Source organism: Gadus morhua, chromosome 4, assembly GCF_902167405.1.
Source record: "Gadus morhua chromosome 4, gadMor3.0, whole genome shotgun sequence".
Lineage (NCBI taxonomy): Eukaryota > Metazoa > Chordata > Actinopteri > Gadiformes > Gadidae > Gadus > Gadus morhua.
In genome coordinates this window covers 39,607,185-39,629,541 of record NC_044051.1, presented here as the reverse complement: position 1 = coordinate 39,629,541, position 22,357 = coordinate 39,607,185, and the positions used below count along the sequence as shown (strand labels likewise).

General features: G+C 46.4%; 1 protein-coding gene across 1 annotated transcript; it reads right to left on the bottom strand.

Moving 5' to 3' along the window:
- Positions 1-119: 119 nt before the first annotated feature.
- abcb6a (ATP binding cassette subfamily B member 6 (LAN blood group) a) lies at positions 120-18,088 on the bottom strand. The gene is made up of 20 exons (XM_030355174.1): positions 17,881-18,088; positions 16,707-17,227; positions 15,224-15,364; positions 13,417-13,603; positions 12,842-12,934; positions 11,278-11,470; positions 9,940-10,061; positions 9,238-9,347; positions 8,943-9,008; positions 8,428-8,553; positions 7,082-7,158; positions 6,880-6,943; positions 6,662-6,747; positions 5,890-5,947; positions 5,645-5,749; positions 4,750-4,924; positions 4,196-4,308; positions 2,218-2,312; positions 1,698-1,766; positions 120-1,473 (listed from the first exon to the last, which is right to left on the bottom strand). Exons 2-20 carry the CDS (start codon positions 17,223-17,225, stop codon positions 1,314-1,316), a joined length of 2,559 nt encoding a protein of 852 aa, XP_030211034.1. The 5' UTR covers positions 17,226-17,227; positions 17,881-18,088; the 3' UTR covers positions 120-1,313.
- Between the last annotated feature and the right edge of the window lie 4,269 nt (positions 18,089-22,357).

Below are 22,357 nucleotides of genomic sequence, written 5' to 3'. Positions count from 1 at the left end.
CATATCTCTGTCAAGTCGTGGCTTGTCAAGTCCTTGAGGACTAAAAACTTGACTTGAAACAACACATTTATCGGTATGTCAATTACATTTACCAGAAGCTGAAATATATAAATCCTAAACACAGGAAAAAATTTTATTTTTTATTATTCTTTAATATTGTGGCATTTTTCATACAAACAATCTATACAATCTAGATCAGAGCAATATAGTGTTTTCCGATAGTAAACTGAATAAATATACTTGCCGAATTACAAGACTAAAAACAATAAAGAAAGCAAACAAATATAAAAGAATAAAAGGAGCTTTGCCTTCCGTATTTTCGGAAATTCCCTTCTGTCCTAAACATAAAATGATCAATGCAAATGATTGAAAATAAGATAATAATACTTCCATACTACTATTACAGTGTTGGATCATTCATTTAAACACTCAATACTTTGGTTTCGTGAAAACTTTCTTTTTGTCCAACATATCCATAGCCAACACAAATATAAATAATGTAGTATTGTAGTAAAATAACATTCCAACCTGAGTATAGCGTCCACATTTGTAATAAGATCAATCTTCTGCGCGATCTCCTACGGTCGACTAAAACACCAGCACGGAAGAAAAATTTTAGGCGCTGTAGCAGGATCAAACATAAAAACAGCCCTAAAACTGACAAAGATATTAATTCACATCGTTCGCTGACAAATGCTCCTCGAGGCCTCCCTGTTCTCCTGATTGTACGCAAGCACACACTGAAGAGTATTGGACTTGGATAGGCTTGATGGGTGAAAGCCAAATTAGCCTTGCTAACTTCTCACGTCTAGCTAAGCTGGACTGTAGCGTGATTCAGAGTTCAAAGGAGGAAGGGGTTGTTTAAAAGGTGACATATTATTCCAACAGGTGCGAGTGTGATTAGCTGTTACAAGCCGTTTTGAAAAATGTGCCTCTTCTTACATCACAGGTGGGCGTTTCTACCTAGATGTATGATGGAATGAGTAGCAACGTTTGCCACAGTCCACTGGGTAGGCTGGTAGACTGATCCATCCAGCACACATCTAGGTGGACACACCCACTTGTGATGTCAGAAGAGGCAGATCTTACACCTGGTGGTATAATATGTCACCTTTGAAGGGGACATAATATACCACCAGGTGTGAGTGTGATTAGCCTTACAAGCTGTTTCGAAAATCTGCCCGCTCGAAACAGCTTGTAAGGCTAATCACACTCACACCTGGTGGTATAACGTGTCCCCTTTAAAACCACACACCGTTTAAGAACAAGGCATAAAACAAAGCCACTAACAAACATTCGTGGGGCGGTTTGGTTTAGTGGGGGCCGTGGTGATGACCCGATGAGGTGGACGGGGGTTGGAGCTTTTCGGACTTGCGATCCTTAGCCTCTGTGTCAGAGTCAGAGTCCTGGGCCTGTTGTTGCCTCTGCCACATCTCCGCATACAAGCCCCCCTTGTCCAGCAGCTCCTCATGTCTTCCACGGGAAAAATGGCACAAAACAAACGAAAAGTTTAGACGATCACTTCCGCTTCTCAGGAAAGTTTAAAGGTTAGCGGGTTAGCGGTTAGCGTTAGCGGCTAACCCTGCTATTTTGTGACCAGTCAGAGAAACGGCTTGAATGTCTGCGATGCCAACTCTTGCGATGCCAACTCGCAGTTGGTTCCCGTCTTAAGACGGCTTGACCGGCTCGTCACTCACCTTCCTCGCTCGGCCACCTGCCCGTCACTGATCACCAGGATCTGGTCGGCCCCAATGATGGTGGACAGCCTGGCGTGAACACACAGAGGAGCAGACAGCGCCGCGGGAGGTTAAAGGTCATATAACCGGTAGGACCAGGGAACCACGGAAACCACGGGGGGGACCAAATAACGCTGTTGAACCCCCGGCCATAAGACTCCGCTTCACGACATGCGTCGGAATTCACCGGAAGTCGTGTCGCATCGAGGTGTTTGCCAAAAGACTGATCAAGGCTCAGTTTACGGTTCCACGTCGACCCGACGCTACGACGCAGTCCTGAAGCCGTTTTGGTTCCGCGTCGGGGTTCTATTAAGCGGACCAATCACAGCCCTCGCTGCTGCGTCGCCTCGACGCAAGGTTAAAAATGTCGCGAGCCGCACGTCGGGCCCTTGCGCGGGACGCAGGGGTCCTTAAACCCCCACTGGCGTTGACGTGGAACCATAAGCAAGCCGTCAGAAGGTTCCGGTGTGTGTGTGCTCACCTGTGAGCCACCACGATGGTGGTGCGGTTGGCGCAGACCTTCGCAAGAGAGGCCTGGATGTTGCGCTCCGTTTGGGTGTCGAGTGCGGACGTGGCCTGAGGGGGAGAAGAGAGAGAGAGAGAGAGAGAGAGAGAGAGAGAGAGAGAGAGAGAGAGAGAGAGAGAGAGAGAGAGAGAGAGAGAGAGAGAGAGAGAGAGAGAGAGAGAGAGAGAGAGAGAGAGAGAGAGAGAGAGAGAGAGAGAGAGAGATCCGTTTAGGAGGGCACACGTTGCCACAGTAGTGATGTAGTAAGCCCGCTCCACACTCACTTCCTCTGAACGGCTTGTCGTTCATGTCTTTATTGCAGTCCAACCCTTTTATTCATAATGATCAGACAGGCCTGTCAGAGGTGTGGCTCTAACCGCCAAGCCTCGAACGCTAATTCTTTACAAGTGGTGTGAAATGACCTCGATGTAATCCACCAAGAGCAAACCCGCTAATCTCATACCTTAACCCGTATAAAGAGACAGTACTGGACGTATCCAAAATCATCTAATTATGACACCCGATAATTATGACACCCGAAATGTATAAGGAGTATAGGAAGTATATAAGCATAGATCACCGAGATAATTCACAACAATAATGACACATTTTATTTATAAAGTGCTTTTTAGCTAATCTGCCAGTACAACATGACAGCGGTCTGTCTGCTGTGTGTGACTGAGATAATTCAAAATAATATACATGTAATATACATGTATTTTATACATAAAATACATTTTATGTATGAAGAGCTTTATTTGACCAACTGCCAGTACAACATGGCGGTGGTCTGTGTGCTGTGTGTGACTGAGATAATTCATAATAATAATAATTATTGCTGTCAGTTAAACGCGTTATTAACGGCGTTTTATTTTTTCTTTGGCTCAAAACAAAGAAGCAGTAGCCTGACTGCTATGTTCAAGGCAGTATGTTTGTATGTTCATCGTTTAATTCCACTATAGGCTTTTATTTTGTATCGTCCTGTTTTGATCAGTATATGCCAATTTCGTTATCAATAAGAAAACATTTGCACAAGGCAAGCCGATGCACTTCTCCATGTTGATAAGAGCATTACAATGAGAACAATTGATGGGACAAAGAAATCAATGGATATTTAACATAGAATTTTTTTTGTGTGAGTTAACTATGAAATTAATGCGATTAATCGCGATTAAATATTTTAATCGCTTGACAGCACTAATAATAATACATGTCACTTATAAAGCCCCTTATCGATCAACTGCCAGTACAACATGGCGGTGGTCTGTATGTGTGTGTGACTGAGATAATTCATAATAATAATACATTTCACTTATAAAGCCCCTTATCGATCAACTGCCAGTACAACATGGCGGTGGTCTGTATGTGTGTGTGACTGAGATAATTCATAATAATAATTAGAGCTGTCAGTTAAACGCGTTATTAACGGCGTTAACGCAAACCAAATTTAACGGCGTTCAATTTTTTATCGCGCGATTAACGCAATTATTTTATAAAAAAAAAAAAAAAACTTTTTTTTTTTTTTTTTTTCTTTGGCTCAAAACAAAGAAGCAGTAGCCTGACTGCTATGTTCAAATGACATTTGTTCAAAGCAGTCGTTTAATTGCACTATAGGCTCTTTTTTTGTATCGTCCTGTTTTGATCAGTGTATATGCCAATGTTGTTATCAATAAAAAATCATTTGCACAAGGCAAGCCGATGCACTTCACCATGTTAATAAGAGAATTAAAATGAGAAGAATTATGTGACAAAAAAATCAAGGGATATTTAGCATAGAAAAAGAAATTGCGATTAATCGCGATTAATTAGAGTTAACTATGACATTAATGCGATTAATCACGATTAAATATTTTAATCGCTTGACAGCTCTAATAATAATACATTTCACTTATAAAGCCCCTTATCGATCGACTGCCAGTACAACATGGCGGCGGTCTGCGCGCGGCGCCCTCACCTCGTCCAGCAGCACTATCTGCGGCGCCTTGAGGATGGTTCTGGCGATGGCCACCCTCTGCTTCTCCCCCCCGCTCAGCTTCAGCCCCCGCTCGCCCACCTGGGAGTCGTAGCCTATCAGAGGGGAGAACAGCTCATCTGTACCGTATATGGGTGTGCGGGGGCTTTTCAATGTTCTTGTGTTTGGATCACCGGTCGTCAGGCAGGCGGCGCCATGGTGACAGCGTAAACAAGGGAGAAAGTTGAGGGATCACAGATATGCAGTACAGGTGGCTCGCTTGTTTGATAGGTTTGCGACCCGCAAGTGTGTCTCACTTCGACATAAACATGAAGAACTATAAAAGACATAGACTGAGCATGATGGAGAATGTTTTGTAAAGTAAGATGTCGCTCGATATTGAAGTAAATGATGAATGTGTGATTTAGAACTCGAAAAATCAGGTACACATTATCTGGGTTATTTCAAGATACGATCATTTCAGTCTAACTACAAAAAAGAAAAGCACATTAAAAAAACGACAAAGACCACAATGCTTTGCGGCGTCCCCGTCTCACCCTCAGCAAAGCCCATGATCTTGTCGTGGATGTCGGCGGCGATGGCCGCCTCCTCCACCTCCGCGTCGCTGGCCGAGATGCGGCCGTAGCGGATGTTGTCCCGGATGTTGGAGTTGAACAGGACGGTGTCCTGGGGCACCACGCCGATGTGAGACCGCAGGGAGGTGAGCTTCACCTGGGAGGGGGGGGGGGGAGGAGAGAGAGAGAGAGAGAGAGAGAGAGAGAGAGAGAGAGAGAGAGAGAGAGAGAGAGAGAGAGAGAGAGAGAGAGAGAGAGAGAGAGAGAGAGAGAGAATGGGATTTGATTGTAAAACTGTGCTGATAAACCACATGTACTTCACGGCAGTAATAGGCGAAACTCTTAACGGTTAACGCAGATATGAACATGTGCATGTATGGATCTGATCCTATTGAACAGTCCTCATTAGGCTAGCGGTCGTCATGAACAGTCCTCATTAGGCTAGCGGTCGTCATGAACAGTCCTCATTAGGCTAGCGCTCGTCATGAACAGTCCTCATTAGGCTAGCGGTCGTCATGAACAGTCCTCATTAGGCTAGCGCTCGTCATGAACAGTCCTCATTAGGCTAGCGGTCGTCATGAACAGTCCTCATTAGGCTAGCGGTCGTCATGAACAGTCCTCATTAGGCTAGCGGTCGTCATGAACAGTCCTCATTAGGCTAGCGCTCGTCATGAACAGTCCTCATTAGGCTAGCGGTCGTCATGAACAGTCCTCATTAGGCTAGCGGTCGTCATGAACAGTCCTCATTAGGCTAGCGGTCGCCATGAACAGTCCTCAGTATGCTAGCGGTCGTCATGAACAGTCCTCATTAGGCTAGCGGTCGCCATGAACCGTCCTCAGTATGCTAGCGGCGTGCCTGTGTGAGGATGCGGGTTACCTTGGCGATGTCCTGGCCGTCGATGAGAACGTTGCCTCCCTGGACGTCGTAGAAACGGAACATCAGCCTGATGATGGTGCTCTTCCCCGACCCCGACTTGCCCACCTGCGGAAAGGGTCAAAGGTTAAAAGGTCAAAAGGTCAACACGCGGGACGGCGAGACCACAGGACGGGATGCAAACCGCGTCCCAGGGGCGGGTCTTGGTTTAGGGGATGGTGTGGGGGGGGGAAGGGGGGAGGACGTACCAAGGCGAGGGTTTGGCCCGGGTTCACGGTGAAGGACACGTCTTTCAGGATCTCCTGCCTGACAAACGACAACACAAGAGTTTCAAATCAGTGAGCGAAAGACGGAGCGAAAGCAAAACCAACCTGCTTCGAACCAACGCCAAAGACGTTGGTTCGAAGCAGGTTGGTTTTGCTTTCGCTCCGTTGTTTAGTCGTTTCCATTGGAGGAGCCGGCCTTCTCTGTAATGGACGCCAGTCCCAGGACATCAATAGCGGCCTAGCGACTTTCTCTTCCTGTCTATTTAACATTAGGTCGGTTTTGTTAATGGCTTTGGCAACGCCACGTCAATTTATAGTTACTGACTGGTTACAAATTCTGCTGCTGCTGCTACTGCTACGGCCTTCCATTAATTTAACGGACCCTTAATTAATGTTTAGCTTCAGCTGTGTTTAACTACTGGGAAAATGGCCCACTGGGTCAACTTGCATATTTTATGTTTTAAAAAACCTGATTGATTATATTTTGCGATATTAGCTTAAAAAAGATAGAATTTTGACGTTACTTTTTGACATTTTGGCATGAAAATCTCAGTGAAAGATACATGTTTTTAAATAAATACAGTGTTTGTCAAACCCCTTTCCTGTCTCTCTTCACTCTCTAAAAAAGGCCAATCCCATGGAAACATTTCATAAGAAAGAGCAACATTGCGATAACTTCAAAGGGCAGATAATATTTAAAGGCCATTAATTATAGATAACAAAAGTTATTGTGTAACATTTAGTTTTGGCTCACCCATTGATGTAGCTAAAGTAGACATTTTGAAACTCCACTTTCCCCTGTTTGAACTCCAGGTCCCCAGCCCCCAGACAATCCTTCACCTATCAGGGGAAATCAAAAGCACACGCACTTACACAATAAACAATAAGCCACCACCATAAAGACTCAGGCAACCTTAGGTACATAACACCAGTATAGTTCAGCCATCTTAAGGCAATGGATTCCGGTCGCACCTCCTCTTCCTCTTCAAAGAGCTTGAACATGCTTTCCATGTCGATGAATGAGTTCTGGATCATTCTGTAGTATAGCAAACAAAAAATGCACACATACTATTGAGAAAAGAATATCGACCAATCACAACGTGGAACCACAGGGTTGCCGGGCAAGATGGGGCAGATTTTAGTACATGGCGGTACAATGACTGAAGAGAACTACCTGTAGTAGGTTCCGAACCAGTTGAGAGGCGTGTAGAGCTGGATGATGTAGGTCCCAAACAGAACGAAGTCTCCCACCTGCAACACAAAGCTGAACTCTCAGGGCCTGTGTCCACATAGTCTTTCTCTGGGCGACCTGCACATTTCTGCAATGGTTTCAAATGGGGACAGTGTACTATGCTTGACCAATGGGGACAGTGTACGCGGATGTACGCATGGACAAAAACAACAGCGCCTTGCGTTTTATTACGGCGCTTAAGAAGCTAAAAGCGGATATCTATTTGAAGTAGGTTTTTCTGAATTATACACTCTACAATCAGTTTAACTACATCCAATTTGATTTGTATAGCCCTTCATCGCTATTACAGTCTCAAAGGGCTTGACAGGCCAAATATGTATGACTTTAGTTACTTTCATATATCAATATGCTTATGTTTGTTTCTGCATACAGTGCTTATCAATCAGATGTACAGTATATCAATAAGTTACCTCTATGATTTTAAGCTAGCAGCCAAGGAGCTTAAGTGGCTTGCTATCACAGAAACGGTGAACAAAAGCAAGTACCATTGTGCAGCATCGTATCCCAGCTATCTTTGTTGTAGACGGGGAATGGGTTAACCTAGCAATTGTAAATGCTTAGCACCTGTTTCTATGGATATCTTTACTGTACAGACAGCAATATATTGGTCTCTTTCTTCTTCAAAATGTACTTATTGTAAGTCGCTTTGGATGAAAGCGTCGGATAAACGCCCTGAACGTCAATGTTTTTTGTCAGAGCTCTAGTGCTTTATCCCGCGCTTCCAAGCGCGTTTCTGCCAGGAATAGACGCTTTGTTGCCAATGGCCCTGCTGTCATTGGCCCACTCTGCACTTCAAAGTCAACGCAAGAGCAGAAACAAACACAAAAAAAAAAACGCACCTCCCCAGAAACGTAGTACCCTCTCTTCATCTCCACTTCTACACCGACTTTAAAAATGAAACTAGCCATTTGGTGTCTCGATGTTGTTCTGTTAAGAAAACTAATGCGCCTGAATGGATGAGTCTTTCAAGAGGGGGTTGATCCGTGTGCTTCTCCCGTGACCTGTAGTACTTAACTGTGTAGCAACTGCAGTAGCTGCTATCATTGCTGTAACACGGGGAATTGGGGAATTGGTTAGCCTAGCGATTGTTGTACTTGCACTTGGTTCTATGAACATCCTTTCTGTACCGAAAGCGATGTATTGATGCACTTCTTATGACAAATGTACTTATTGTAAGTCGCTTTGGATAAAAGCGTCTGCTAAATGCCCTAAATGTAAATGTGAATGTAAATGTAAATGTGAGCCGCGGTTGTTGGGGGGGCGCGTACCTTAAACCTGCCCTCGGTGACAAAGTAGGCACAGAGAAGGGAGCCGGCCAGCAGGCCCAACCCGATGATCAGGTTCTGGGTCTGGTTGAGGAGGGCCAGCGAGGCCTGGGAGTCCCACTCCGACCCCTGTACCCCGAGATGTGGAGAAGACAAGCCATTGAGCAACATTTTTACACATTTAGGGTTTCCGACCTTTTTGAACCCCACTACTGACTAATACCCCTTATTACAAAATAGACAATGACTAGCACTGAACTAAACTAAAACTAAAAATTAACTAGAAAACCCGCTTTAAGTACTACTTAAAATTAAATAACAAATAATAAAAAAATACTAAACTAAAATGACCTTGAACAGTAGTCCAAGCTAAGAATGTATGAGCCCACGGTGTTGTCACACACACACACACACACACACACACACACACACACACACACACACACACACACACACACACACACACACACACACACACACACACACGATGTAAACACCATGAACGTGTAGCGTCTGACCTGGTATCTCAAGATGGCTTCCTCAAAGCGGTTGACCTCGTAGCTCTCTGCGTTGTAGTACTTCACCTGTTGACACATAAGGGACAACCGTTCATTTAAATATATAAAAAAGAAAATACCAATTAAACAACCAGTGAAAAAATAAGACATTCAGGAGAGGGGACTTAAAGATAATCCATGATCAATACAGCAAAATAACAGAAAAACAGGCCGATGCAATTCATATTTTACAGCAGCGGACTAGCATGTTTTGTCGATTACACCCAACCTTTTTAGACACTTTAAACAAACCAACCGTTTCGAAGTTGAGCAGGGAGTCCACTGCCTTGGTCTTGGCAGCGTTGTCCTGTAAGTTCATGTCCCTTCTGTACTTGGTCCGCCATTCTGTGATGATGATGGTGAGAGCTGGGAAAGGAGAGGGGTTGGGGAGGTCAATAGCCGAACTTGAAACGCATCCACAATTGCCCCTCGAAAACAAAATAAGATACCGAACGTCAAAGACATCAATAACCGATCCCCGACATCAGAAGCTGAGCAAATAAATCAATTACTGAGCAAATAACTCAATAACTGTGGAAAGAAATCTATAACGAATCAAACAAACCAATACCTCTTCACACGTATCGATAATTGAACTTCAAAATAATCACTTATGAAATCACAATCTTTTTTATCAAACCAATACTATTACGCCTATTTTTCAGTCTACCAAGTTCACTAAAACATTTGTCAGCAAATTCCTTCCTTCCCTCCCTCCCTCCCTCCCTCCCTCCCTCCCTCCCTCCCTCCCTTCCTTCCTTCCTTTCCTCCCTCCCTCCCTCCCTCCCTCCCTCCCTCCCTCCCTTCCTTCCTTCCTTCCTTCCTTCCTTCCTTCCTTCCTTCCTTCCTTCCTTCCTTCCTTCCCTCCCTCCCTCCCTCCCTTCCTTCCCTCCCGCCAAGCCAACCGACCCCGAGATCGACAGTTGGTAGCTGGGCTAGAAACATGGCCGCCACTCACTGAGGTACAGCGTCATGCAGACGAACACGATCAGGCCGAACCAGGCGTTGAAGTTGGTGACGAAATAGATGATGGCGATGACGATGTCGGCCATGGTGGGCGCGATGCTGAACACGATGTAGCTGTGGTGGGAAATGAGGAGGTTATTTGAGGTGACGCGTTACAATAGGGGTACATTGTTTAATCGTCGATTAACATTAGTTAATAACTCTAACCTCACCAAACGCTAACCCCCATGCTATACATTAACGCTGTTTACTGCAATCAGCGTTATTCGCATTAGCATAGGGGTTAGGGTTCAATATAACCCTATAATAGTAACATAAATGCGTTCCCTCCTTCTAATTGTTGATCCTTCAATAAAAAAGAAAAGGCTCATCACACTCACACCTGGTGGCATAATATAACCCCTTTAATATTGAAGTATATTACCCCTTTAACTGGCGTCTTAACGTTATCAATTACCACCAATCAATCTACAGAATTCTAGACAAATCCCACAAAAACACATATTTGACTGTGTTCTCGGTATCACAGAGTAAAGTCCAAATCATTATACCGATTCTAGGAAGACACGCCCACATTTCCCGAAAAATCCCACAAACGTGATCCATCTTTGTGTCGTCGGTACAACACGGCAAAGTCACGATCTTGACACATCCCCCCCCCCCCCCCCCCCCCCTTTGCAACCCGCTCACGACAAAGCGAGCCGGGGATTCGACTTCAGGGTTGGGGCGTCACGGGCCCGACCTTCCACCCGTCCGTCCGACCGTAAATGTAAATGGACTGCATTTATACCGCGCTTTTCTAACCATTAGCCACCCAAAGCCCTTTACGATATCGCCTCACATTCACCATTCACGCACACATTCACACACAGACGGCGGAGTCAACCATGCGAGGCGACAGCCAGCTCGTCGGGAGCAGTCAGGGTGAGGTGCCTTACACAAGGACACCACGACACTCAAGCTAGGAGGAGCCGGGGATCGAACCGGCAACCTTCAGGTTACCAGGGCCTAAAAATTTTTTTTGTTTTGTTCCGGTTTCCGACCGACCCTGTCAATTTATGTGCGACCCAAAAAAAAAAACTATAATTACGTTTTGGTACAGCACCTCTTCATTCTGTACAAGGATGAGCGAATTTTAAATGAAAACAACCTACCTATCATTCGCTGCCGCTGGGAAAAATAAAATAAAAAAATAAAATAAATTCCCTACCTACCCATGACCTCAACTGACAACCAACAGGAACCAAACTTTATTTTTTTTTTAGGCCCAGCCAACCCGCTCTACCTCCTGAGCTACCGCCGCCCCGACCGTCCGTGCGTGCGTCCGTACCTGAGCAGGGAGTTGATGGAGGAGGTGCCGCGGTCGATGCTGCGCAGCACGTCGCCCGTCTTGCGGCCCAGGTGCCAGCGCAGCGACAGGGAGTGCAGGTGGCCGAACAGCTTCACCTGCACCACGCGGTTGGTGTACTGCTGCACCCGGATCCACAGGAAGGAGCGCAGGTTGCTGACGAAGCCCGAGGCGCCTGGGAGGAGGGGGGGGGGGGGGGTCACAGGGGTCACAGAGGTCACAGGGGTCACAGAGGGCGGGGGGCATCACAGAGGTCACAGAGGGCGTCACAGAGGTCACAGAGGCGGGGGGCGTCAGGGGGGGTCACAGAGGTCAAAGAGGTCACAGAGGGCGTCCGGGGGGGTCACAGAGGGCGTCAGGGGGGGGTCACAGAGGTCACAGAGGGCGTCAGGGGGGGGTCTGGTGGTTCGGGGCGTTTTGACTTTAAAAAGTTTGAAGGCAAAAACGTTACTTTACATTTACGTTTACATTTAAGGCTTTTAGCAGACGCTTTAATCCAGTGCGACTTACAATAAGTACATTTGTCAGAAGAAAGAGAAGCGACAATATATCGCCGTCGTAACAGTAAGGGTGTTCAAAGAAGTTCTATTTCTAAGTTCTAAGTGCGTACATTAAGTGCCAGAACATACAATGTACAATAAGTGCATGAGTATACCTTATTTGCGACTGAATAGTATTTAAATGTACCAAAGTGGTGGTGTTTCTATGATCAAATTTGTAATATATGCAAACTAACAGCACTGGCACAGTGTATCCTGTTATGAATCCTTAATTCTCAGATCCACAAACGGCCATTGTTATGCTTGGAAGAACCTGCTTGCCAAACACACATTCCTGATTTCCAGGCGGCCCTATCGATTGCATCGCCCTCATCTCACCACCCCCACCCTGAGAGAAAAAAAGAACCCCAACATGACAAACCAGCTTCTTCTACACCCGCCGTTTAAGAACCTGATGAACCCATCGTCTCCCCGATCTTTCGACAGGAATTACCGGTTCCTACTCTTGATGAGATGAAGATATGACAGGAATTTAACTGAGAATCCAGTTTAAGTAAGTAAGTAAGTAAGTAAGTAAGTAAGTAAGTAAGTAAGTAAGTAAGTAAGTAAGTAAGTAAGTGTGTGTGTGTGTGTGTGTGAGACTTGGTTGAGACTGTCCACACACAGTATATCTCCTTGAAGAGACGCGTCTACAGAAAAGCCGTCTTGCAATGTTTGTAAATCGGAAACGTACAAAGCTAACGTAAATCAACATCGGACTACTCTTCACGAACTGCACGGCCTTCCCCTCTTCCTCTCCCGAGGATCCCGCCACGCCCTGAAGGCCAACCGACGTTCACAGAACGACGTCATCGTTTACGAGAGAAAGATCGGAAGCTAGCGATTGCCGTCGAAACGGATCGGAACCGCGGCCATTTTGGATTTGTTCGGACGAAGACTTTTGGGGGGGGCAACACAGCAAGCGGGCGTGCCGTCTGTCGATGATCATGGCGGTGTTTCTGTGTGCGGGTGGAGCTGGGGGTGGGGGGGGGGATTGGGGCACTTACCGGCTCCACCGCCCTGGAGGAATTTGAGCATGACGTAGACACAGACGGTGGTGGCCAGCTTTCGCCAGCTGCTGCCGTCAGACAGCTCGTTCACTGGAGGGAGACAGGGAGAGAACGGAAGAAATAAAAACCACAGAAGAAGAAGAGATGGCAAAAAGGAGGAGGAGCCACATGTCACACCTGGTGGAGGAGAGGGATGTTACTAAGCCTTAAATATATACAGGTGAAAGGCTGAGGTTCTTGTGATACTACTGGTGGATATTACAGTACTTTATGATATATATATCAAACTTTACATATTTAGGAAGAATAATTTACCACCCGAAGCTCATTTGAAAAACGGATAAGAGAAGCAGTTAAAAGTAAAATACTATCCAACTTTGAAGTCATTAAGTTGGAAGAGAAACACCAGTAACACTAGGTAGTGTTTCAGAATTGTTGCGTGTGTGTGTTATGCGTGTGTGTGCGTGTTATGCATGTGCGTGTGTGTACGCGTCATATGTGTTTATGTATGTGTTATATGTGTGAGTGCGTAAGCGAGCGAGTGTGTGCGTCCCTCTCTCTCTCTCTCTCACCGATGTTCTTGTAGTAGATGGGGACGAAGACGTTGATGGCCCGCTCCACCCCCAGGAGACTCAGGCAGAGCAGCACCAACCCCTGGAGGAGGACGCTCCCGCGGGGCCACATGTAGGGCAGCAGCAGCCTCACCTTGGTCCTGAAGCCCTGCCACGTTGACTGGTTCTCCTCCTCCTCCTCCCCCCCCTGCGACCCGGGGGGGCGAGACCCCGCGCATTAGGCAACGCCGCAGTTTTAAACCAATGGGAGACGAGCTAGGATTAAAGCGACGCTACGAGGCGTCGTGTGTTCACTCGGCAGCCATCTTGAATTGGAAGCGACAACGGTTTCCTGTTTAACTACGGTACAAATAACAGCGTGATAACAGTTAAAAAAAAATAATAACGGTTTGTCGACCTTTCAAGCTGTTCGGTTTGTAAAATCATACCTTGAGTTTAGTTCCAGGATCTCTCCTGATTTCACAAACACACTCTCTGCGAGGTTCAGGGGTTTGCGGAAGATTCTGGAAGCCTGTAATCCTACAAGGGTCCTTCTCGCCGGACGACGAGAGTTTAGGAAAACAGTAGCGGTCCGACGCAGGCATGGTAGCGATGGTTGGGTACAAAACGCTGCTGTGCTGCTCAGTACCACTAACTGCTACTAGAGTCAACTGTCAACAAAGCAACTGTCCATAAAGCCTAGGGTCAGCTTCTGGAATCCCCAGGAATCCCCCCCCAGTGTTGTTCTGAATTCAAGATGGCCGCAGAGTGAATAAAGCAGTGTGGAATGGAGGTTTTAGAAGAGGGAAATGATAGAGGATAGAGGTTTCCACGCACAAGACTGCATTTTTTCTAAAACTGTGAACTTGTCACAATATTGTATATACACGATGAGGTTGATGATATTTCTACGCATAATTTACATTGAGCAGACGCTTTTATCCAAAGCGACTTACAATAAGTACATTTGTCAGAAGAAAGAAACAACAATATAATCGCTGTCAGCACATTACGGATGTTCATAGAAACAAGTGCCAAGCACTCACAATGGCTAGATTAACCCATCCCCCGTATGCAACAAAGATAGCTAGGATAAGAGGTACACAATGCTAAGTGCTATTTTTAAGTGCCAGGAGGTACGACATCCAATAAGTGCGTAGTCAATAAGAGATAAAAAAGTGTTCTGTTATGGAACGTTATTGAAATTCCTAACAGGAATTCATTCCCCATGTAATGAGTTGATATCACAGTAAAAGTACACAGGTATAGTCTGAGGCCACGTTTATACATAGCAGGGTATTTATAGAAACAAATATTTCCCCCCCTCCGTTTTCAAAAATAAAAAAAATAACAAATCGTTCACCCCAATACGCATAAATACGCCGTTGAGCGCCATTATAACTATGCCAAACCTATGTGCGGCAGTGTAGGGAGAAGGATAAAGCCATCCAAGCCAATCAGAATCCTCAGAATCAACAACAACGAATAACACGAGCGTCTTCCTGTAACAAACAAACTGTAAACATAGGGCGCTCACATGACGTTAAGCATTTCCTGGCGCATAATGTGACGCTTCAGAACCTAAAACCCAGTTTCTCCCCGTTCACACGACAACACATAACCGGCGTTTTCAGAAATCTCCACTTTGGCCGGAGTTTTTAGAAATGATCGTTTTCTGTGATAAAAACTGCGTTTTCGTGTAAATGAGAGGCCAAACCGCGTGGAAATATCTGCGTTTTCCCTTCGTGTAAACGGGGCCTGACTCCGGATCAGATTCCCCCTAGACCCAGCTACTCTGTTGACCAATCAGTCGACCCCGTTGACCCACCTGCGCACGGCTCTCCACGTCATGCTCCTCCTCGTTGATGAGCAGCATGTACGGTCGCCGCGGCAACCCCGGAGCTCGGAGACCCAGGAAGAAGAGCGAGCCCGTGGCCAGGTAGCGGATCAGCCACAGGGCAAACTCCACCTGATTGGAGGGAAGTAGAAGTCCAATTAACCAATCACAAACCACCAGCCAATAAACCAATTAAGATAACGTACCGTAATTGCCCCGGGCTTCAAAAGAAGGGTAAGGTAACGTATCACGGTTTTATTAATGTCTGTCGCAACACCAACATGATTAATAATTATTGAATTGACTACTAACTGGTTGCACTGGTGCAGTGCTATACCTTAATCTTACGGACCCTTAAATCATGTCCTGAGCTACACATGTGTGTAGTTCCTACTGGGGGAAAGGCCCATAGGAAGACTCAACTAGTCTAGAGGCAAAATTTACAGTAAAAGGATCAGCCCACATTGACAAGTGTATAAAAGGCCTAAAGGTTCAAACATGGCATTAGAAAACACCCAATGTTTAAAACAACGAACTGCAAAGATAAAACTTGAGGATATAATAATTGTAATTGCAAGACAAAGCAATATAAAGCACCATCTTGGGCTTTGCAAACTAGGGATTAGGATGTGCCAATATTGACAGTTAATGATTTGCATGCAGAACCCTGATATCACTGTCCGGGTACTGGGGACATAAAAGATTAAATGATATCATTGTCACCAAGATCTAGAGTAATCTTTATGCAACACGCTAAACTGTCATTTCCTCATTAGATGCAAGAGTTCCGGATTTTTTCAACCTCTCCAACTGAAAAGAAGTGTTTCATTGAAGGCCTTTTTCATGACAAAGCACGTTTGGCCTTGGTTTATCCTGTGGGGGCGGGGCCACACATGGTTTCGCGACTTCATTGGTTGAGAAACAGTTCTGAGAATGTGAAGTGCGGTTGTGTGACAGAAGAATGACTCAGCAAAATCTAGGCTCAGATCTTCTGGCCGTTTCTTGCCTTCCTACATGACTGGCATATTTTCTTCTTAACTGATTCAGCTGTTGATACTACTCAGAACTTTTCTGCCCGGAGGAAGCACTTGAGTACTGTAGTCAAACAACACACCTAACCTTGACTAAATAGAATGAACAATTCAATGCAAGAGTACAATTTTGAAAAGTTAGTTCCAAGATATTCATGGATTAGTGTTACAGATCAAAGATGGGTCTGAACTTCAAATGGGGCTCAGGACTCCAAAATACAAATCATAACCAAAAAGACATATCTTCACAAAGGAATAATAATTGTTCATGCTTTCAATCTACAGGCTCTGTTTGTGCTGCTTGAACATTTCTACGTGTGTTTGTATTGCAGTTCATTCTGTTGTTGTGCCGCACATTGTGACTTGTCAGTGAAAGGTACTAAATAAACACATGCAACTTACATGCCCCCCCCCCCCCCCCCCCCTCCCCCCCTCTCACTCACCTGGTCTCTCTGGGTGTCCAGCCCCCACCACCAGTGCGGGCTGTACCACGACACGAAGGCCAGGTTCTCCGCGCAGAAGGCCAGCGCCCACAGCAGCAGCAGCACCGCACTGTGGCCCCGGGTCCGATCCATCAACAGGGCCCGCCGCCTCTCCACCCTCAACAGGGCCAGGGCGTAGCCCCAGCCCAGGGTGGAGAGGACCCCGTACAGCACCACGTACCCCGGCAGCTCCGCGTCGCCGCGGGACGCTCGCCATATGGCGCCGCCCAGGAACTGGATCATGAGGACGATGGACAGCGCCTGCTGGAGCGCGTACAGGCAGGAGCGCGGGATGAACTTGGGCTCCATGGCCGTGCCATAGCGACGGTAGAAGACGCAGTGGAGCGTGCCCAGGAAGAAGGTGACCGTGAGCAGGACCGAGGGCAGGAGGGTGAAGTAGAAGCAGGGCGAGATGCCCCGGTCCACCCAGGTCTGGGAGATGGACGAGTTGGACTCGCAGTAGCTCCGCAGCACAGACATGACTAGTGGAAACGAGAGACGGGGGGGGAGGGGGGGGGCACAATGAGTGGCGGTATTGAGGTTCAAAGAGGATGGTCCACATTTGCTTTCCAACAACAAAACGAAACACTGTCGCTACAGTTGAACCTATCTGAGCTAGTGAATTGATTGTTAGTTCAGGCTTACTAATGCATTAACTACAGTACTATTGCTCTACGTGGCTATCTCTCTATCTTTACATGTCTATATCTCACCCTCACAATCTCTTCATACGTCGATAGTTTACTCTCTCTCACTCTCTCTTTGTCTCTCTCTGTTTTCGTGAGTAGACCACAGGAATAGCCTTCCCACTGTGATGGGAGACTGTCTGCAGACGTAAGGTTGAACATGCCAACCCCCTGAAGCATCATTCACAGCATTCTCATTAGATACAGAACACTGTAAGATGAGAACCGGATGGGAGAAGAGATCCGACACAATGACCCACCATGCACAGCAGATAAGATACACGAACAACAAGCATTGTCGGTACACTTGCATACACTTCAAATTGTTCCTCCGATAAATGATCAATACTCTGATCGAATAAACAAATCAATAGTACTGGGTGTATATATACTACATTCGTCCTACATGTCATGGAGCTTAGAGCACTATGTCAATATAACAGACTCACCTCAAAAAGGGTACGCTGGTTTTGTAAAGTGGCTTTAATTGACTCTCAGTCCCTTAGGCGATTCAATGTTTGGACGTGCATGTCTATTCCTGGCGATATATTAACCTAGCTCTGACAGGCTCCGCTCTTATTGTCCTTCGTGTTATAAGCGCCACTCCAGTTGCTTTGCTGGGAAACGCTGAGCGATCGATGACTCGGTGATCCACTGTTTACGCAATTCGCTGCGTCCGCCTTCAGCGACTTCTAGTGGGCGCGGCCGGAACTGCGTGCTGTGTCGACAAACTTCCACACGGCGGCGACAAATACAAAGCAATGGGGAAAATGTTGAAAGCGTGATGTGGATTTATGAACAAGCCAACATCCCCCCTGCTCATCTCCCCACGACACCGAAGTGGGAGCGAATGAAGCCTTTGTTGAATGCATTATAGGCCTATTTAGAAGAGAAAAGGCTTGGTTGTTTCAACGCATTACATTGTTTAGGTAAGATAATAATAGCCTTTTTCACTCCCATGTTGAGAGAGGGCAATAAGGTTGGATCTGATTCAGGCTGTGTGTGTGTGTGTGTGTGTGTGTGTGTGTGTGTGTGTGTGTGTGTGTGTGTGTGTGTGTGTGTGTGTGTGTGTGTGTGTGTGTGTGTGTGTGTGTGTGTGTGGTCGTTATGATGAGAAAAGGCTATAAGGCTAGATCTGATTCCGGCTGTCCAGGCTGCATGCATGCGTTCACGCGCGTGCCTGCGCATGCAGACGCGCGTGTGTGTGGTCGTTATCAAAACGCACTCAGAAGAAGAAGACGCCAGATCACCAGGAAGATAACTCAGGTAATTCCGTATTCATTGGTCTCCCTTCGGTCGGTATAGGCGGCCGCACACACTTCACCTCAACAGGTTTCCCGCGGGGATTTAAATGAGCCAATTGTGTGCAGCCGCGCGCGAGTTCCATTTGATCTTTCTAAAGAGCGGTGGGAGAGAGAGAGAGAGAGAGAGAGAGAGAGAGAGAGAGAGAGAGAGAGAGAGAGAGAGAGAGAGAGAGAGAGAGAGACTAAATGAGAGCATCCCCGTCCTATTTCTATCAGCCCCATCCTATTTTACCCCGAATGTCGCTGCGTCGGTTTGTATCATATATTGCACCTGTGATTGAAAAAAAAAAAGGGGGCGAGAGACAGAGAGAGAGAGAGAGAGAGAGAGAGAGAGAGAGAGAGAGAGAGAGAGAGAGAGAGAGAGAGAGAGAGAGAGAGAGAATAGCGAAGAAAGCCCGGATTCTGTGTGGCCTTGTCTGAACACGTCTGTGTGCGTGTGTCGCCCTTGCACACACACGTGCACACACACACACACACACACACACACACACACACACACACACACACACACACACACACACACACACACACACACACACACACACACACACACACACACACACACACACACACACACAAGAGGGGTGAATCTTATCATTTTTAGAGGCTTCACAATGGGCTCAATGAGCGGCTGATCGCCATTATCTCCGTGGCGCTATTGTGCGAGCGGAAATGTACGGTCGCTCCGCAGGTCCGGCGGCTTTGTCCCCGGCTTGGATGTGACGGCCTGTCCGTCACTTTAGCCCGCGCTCACCTCTCTCTCTCTCTCTCTCTCTCCTCTCTCTCCCTCTCTGCCCCCCCCCCCCCCCTCTCTCTCTCTCTCTCTCTCTCTCTCTCTCTCTCTCTCTCTCTCTCTCTCTCTCTCTCTCTCTCTCTCTCTCTCTCTCTCTCTCTCTCTCTCTCTCTCTCTCTCTCTCTCTCTCTCTCTCTCTCTCTCTCTCTCTCTCTCCCCTCTCTGCCCCTCTCTCTCTCCTATTATTCCTCTCCTGTTTAGCATCCTTCCCATTGTCTGGGGAGCGTCTCGTCGCGCGACAGGTATGGATTTTAGCGGGAGCCCAGATGAGACGGAGGTGCGTGCGTGTCATTCCAAATCCTCTTGACTTAGTAAGCGCTGAACAGCGGCGGCTTAGATAGTCTGTGTTCGTTTGGCATTAGTATTTAGCGGGGGTCTTGAAAAAAGTGTATGGTGTGTGTGTGTGTGTGTGTGTGTGTGTGTGTGTGTGTGTGTGTGTGTGTGTGTGTGTGTGTGTGTGTGTGTGTGTGTGTGTGTGTGTGTGTGTGTGTGTGTGTGTGTGTGTGTGTGTGTGCTGGGGGTTATTTTTTAGGTTAATTTTAGATTAGCTGAAAGCACCCCTCCCCCCCTTTTACTATATTGGATGTCTTTCCAGTGAAGGCTTCACATTCTACAGGTTATCTATGTAGGGCCCGCTTTACAATTGATCCGTGAATCTGTGATCCGCGATTCCAATAAGCGAACGGAATGAGAACTGCAAGGCCAAGGGAAAGACCGTCTCAAAAGATCTGCTCGACTGACACACAACGATTTTTTTATCACATTTGATAAACCCATTGACAAAGTGACATTCGTTCCGCTTTGATTTAAGCGCTATCAGGGGAAGCGCAAAGGACCAGCATGCAACAGCTTCTACGCTAGAACAACAAAAAAAAGCAAAAGCAATCGTGTGGAAGTGTCCCGACACGATGGTGTGCCTGTTTTTGTGAAATGAAATCCCTGCATTTGGCTCTGTTTTTCGTCCTCATTACAAGACCTCTTTTGTGTGTATTTGTAAAGAGTTGTGTGTATTTGGAAAGCGCCTTTTGGCCCACTACACCCCACAACCCGGGCATTGTCCGTTCGTTAAAGATACCCCACAAATCCTCTAGCCCAGACACAAGGCTCGGTCCGACTCTATTCTCCCCGACTCTCTTGTTGACGGCTGTTTCCCTGGCAACGGCTTCTTCTTCTCCCTCTTTTGGCTAATGCTCGGGCTAACAAGGTTTCTCGCTAACCGCCTCCGGTCGACGGTTGCTAATTTAGCTCCATTCGCCGACATTTGTGCCCGTGTGTGGGAAGTGAAACGCTGCCTGCACACCAGTCTTGCATAATTGGTGTCTTATGAGCACAAAAAAAAGTTGAATGTGTTCCACTTCATCTTACGTCGTTTATGTATTTTTCTTGTTTATCTGTGTTTACTTGCTTCTGTCTGTAGGCTACACACTGAAATAGTTTCTTCCCCCTGGAATAGACAGAGCTTAGGAATGCGGCCTGGTGATGTCATGTGGGGGTCAGGTTATTCAGGTTAACTCTCTGCTAAAACGTAATGCTAACAGATTGAATTGGAATTGGTCGCGAGAGCGAGAGCGAGAGAGAGAGAGAGAGAGAGAGAGAGAGAGAGAGAGAGAGAGAGAGAGAGAGAGAGAGAGAGAGAGAGAGAGAGAGAGAGAGAGAGAGAGAGAGAGAGAGAGAGAGAGAGAGAGAGAGAGAGAGAGAGAGAGAGAGAGAGAGAGAGAGAGAGAGAGAGAGAGAGAGAGAGAGAGAGAGAGAGAGAGAGAGAGAGAGAGAGAGAACGAGAACGAGAGAGAGAGAGAGAGAGAACGAGAGAGAGAGAGAGAGAGAGAGAGAGAGAACGAGAGAGAGAGCTATTCATACAAAGATAGTGAGAAATAGCGAGTAATGTAGTTAATGCAGTAATAAGCCTGAACTAACAATTAACTAATTGGGAGTTAACTAATGTCTAGTCATCAGTTACTAATGTGTTCCTGCTTACTGGTGGTATTGAGTGGTTCCCAAATGTTTGGGAACCACTGGTCTAGATGGGTAGATAAAGGAGGAAGAGGAGGAGGAGGAAGATTGGAGGGGCAGAGAATGATGAAGAGACAAAGAGAGCGTGAGGGAGGGGGAGAATGAAGTTATAAAAGAGCATTAATCAACAATGCAAACTCCTTGATAACACATTCATGCAAATGTAGTGTCAAGGAGTTTGCGTCGCGGATAGATTTGAGTGAGGGATACGGAGATAGGATGAGGATATTAAAGAGCGTGAGTGACAGGTTCTGAAGAAAAGGACCTCACAAACAACACACACGCACGCGCACACACTGCTACACAAGGGACTTGGGGATTATTAGCAAAAACTCTGGTTACTCCAGAGGCCTCTAAGCTGTTATGGAAATATAGCTACACACACACACACACACACACACACACACACACACACACACGCACACACACACACACACACACACGCACACACACACACACACACACACACACACACACACACACACACACGCACACACACACACACACACACACACACACACACACAAAGACACACACAAAGACACACACACACACAGGTATAGCCTCTGAACAAGACAAACAAAAAAACAAAACAAAACTAATTAATCACACGCGCTATCAAATAATTTATAGTGATTCATTATCATTGTGATGAAAGTTTCTATTAAAATGATAAGCGATTTAATTCATCTTATTTAAGACCGTTGTTCAAACGGACTTCGCCACACACACACACACACACACACACACACACACACACACACACACACACACACACACACACACACACACACACACACACACACACACACACACACA

Excerpts from the sequence above, each read along its gene's own strand:
- abcb6a (XM_030355174.1), bottom strand. The coding sequence starts at position 17,225 with ATGTCTGTGCTGCGGAGCTACTGCGAGTCCAACTCGTCCATCTCCCAG. Across the intron at positions 8,554-8,942 it reads AAGCCATCTTGAGATACCAG|GGGTCGGAGTGGGACTCCCA; the intron begins GTCAGACGCTAC and ends CTCGGGGTACAG. Across the intron at positions 5,948-6,661 it reads TACTTTAGCTACATCAATGG|GCAGGAGATCCTGAAAGACG; the intron begins GTGAGCCAAAAC and ends GTCGTTTGTCAG.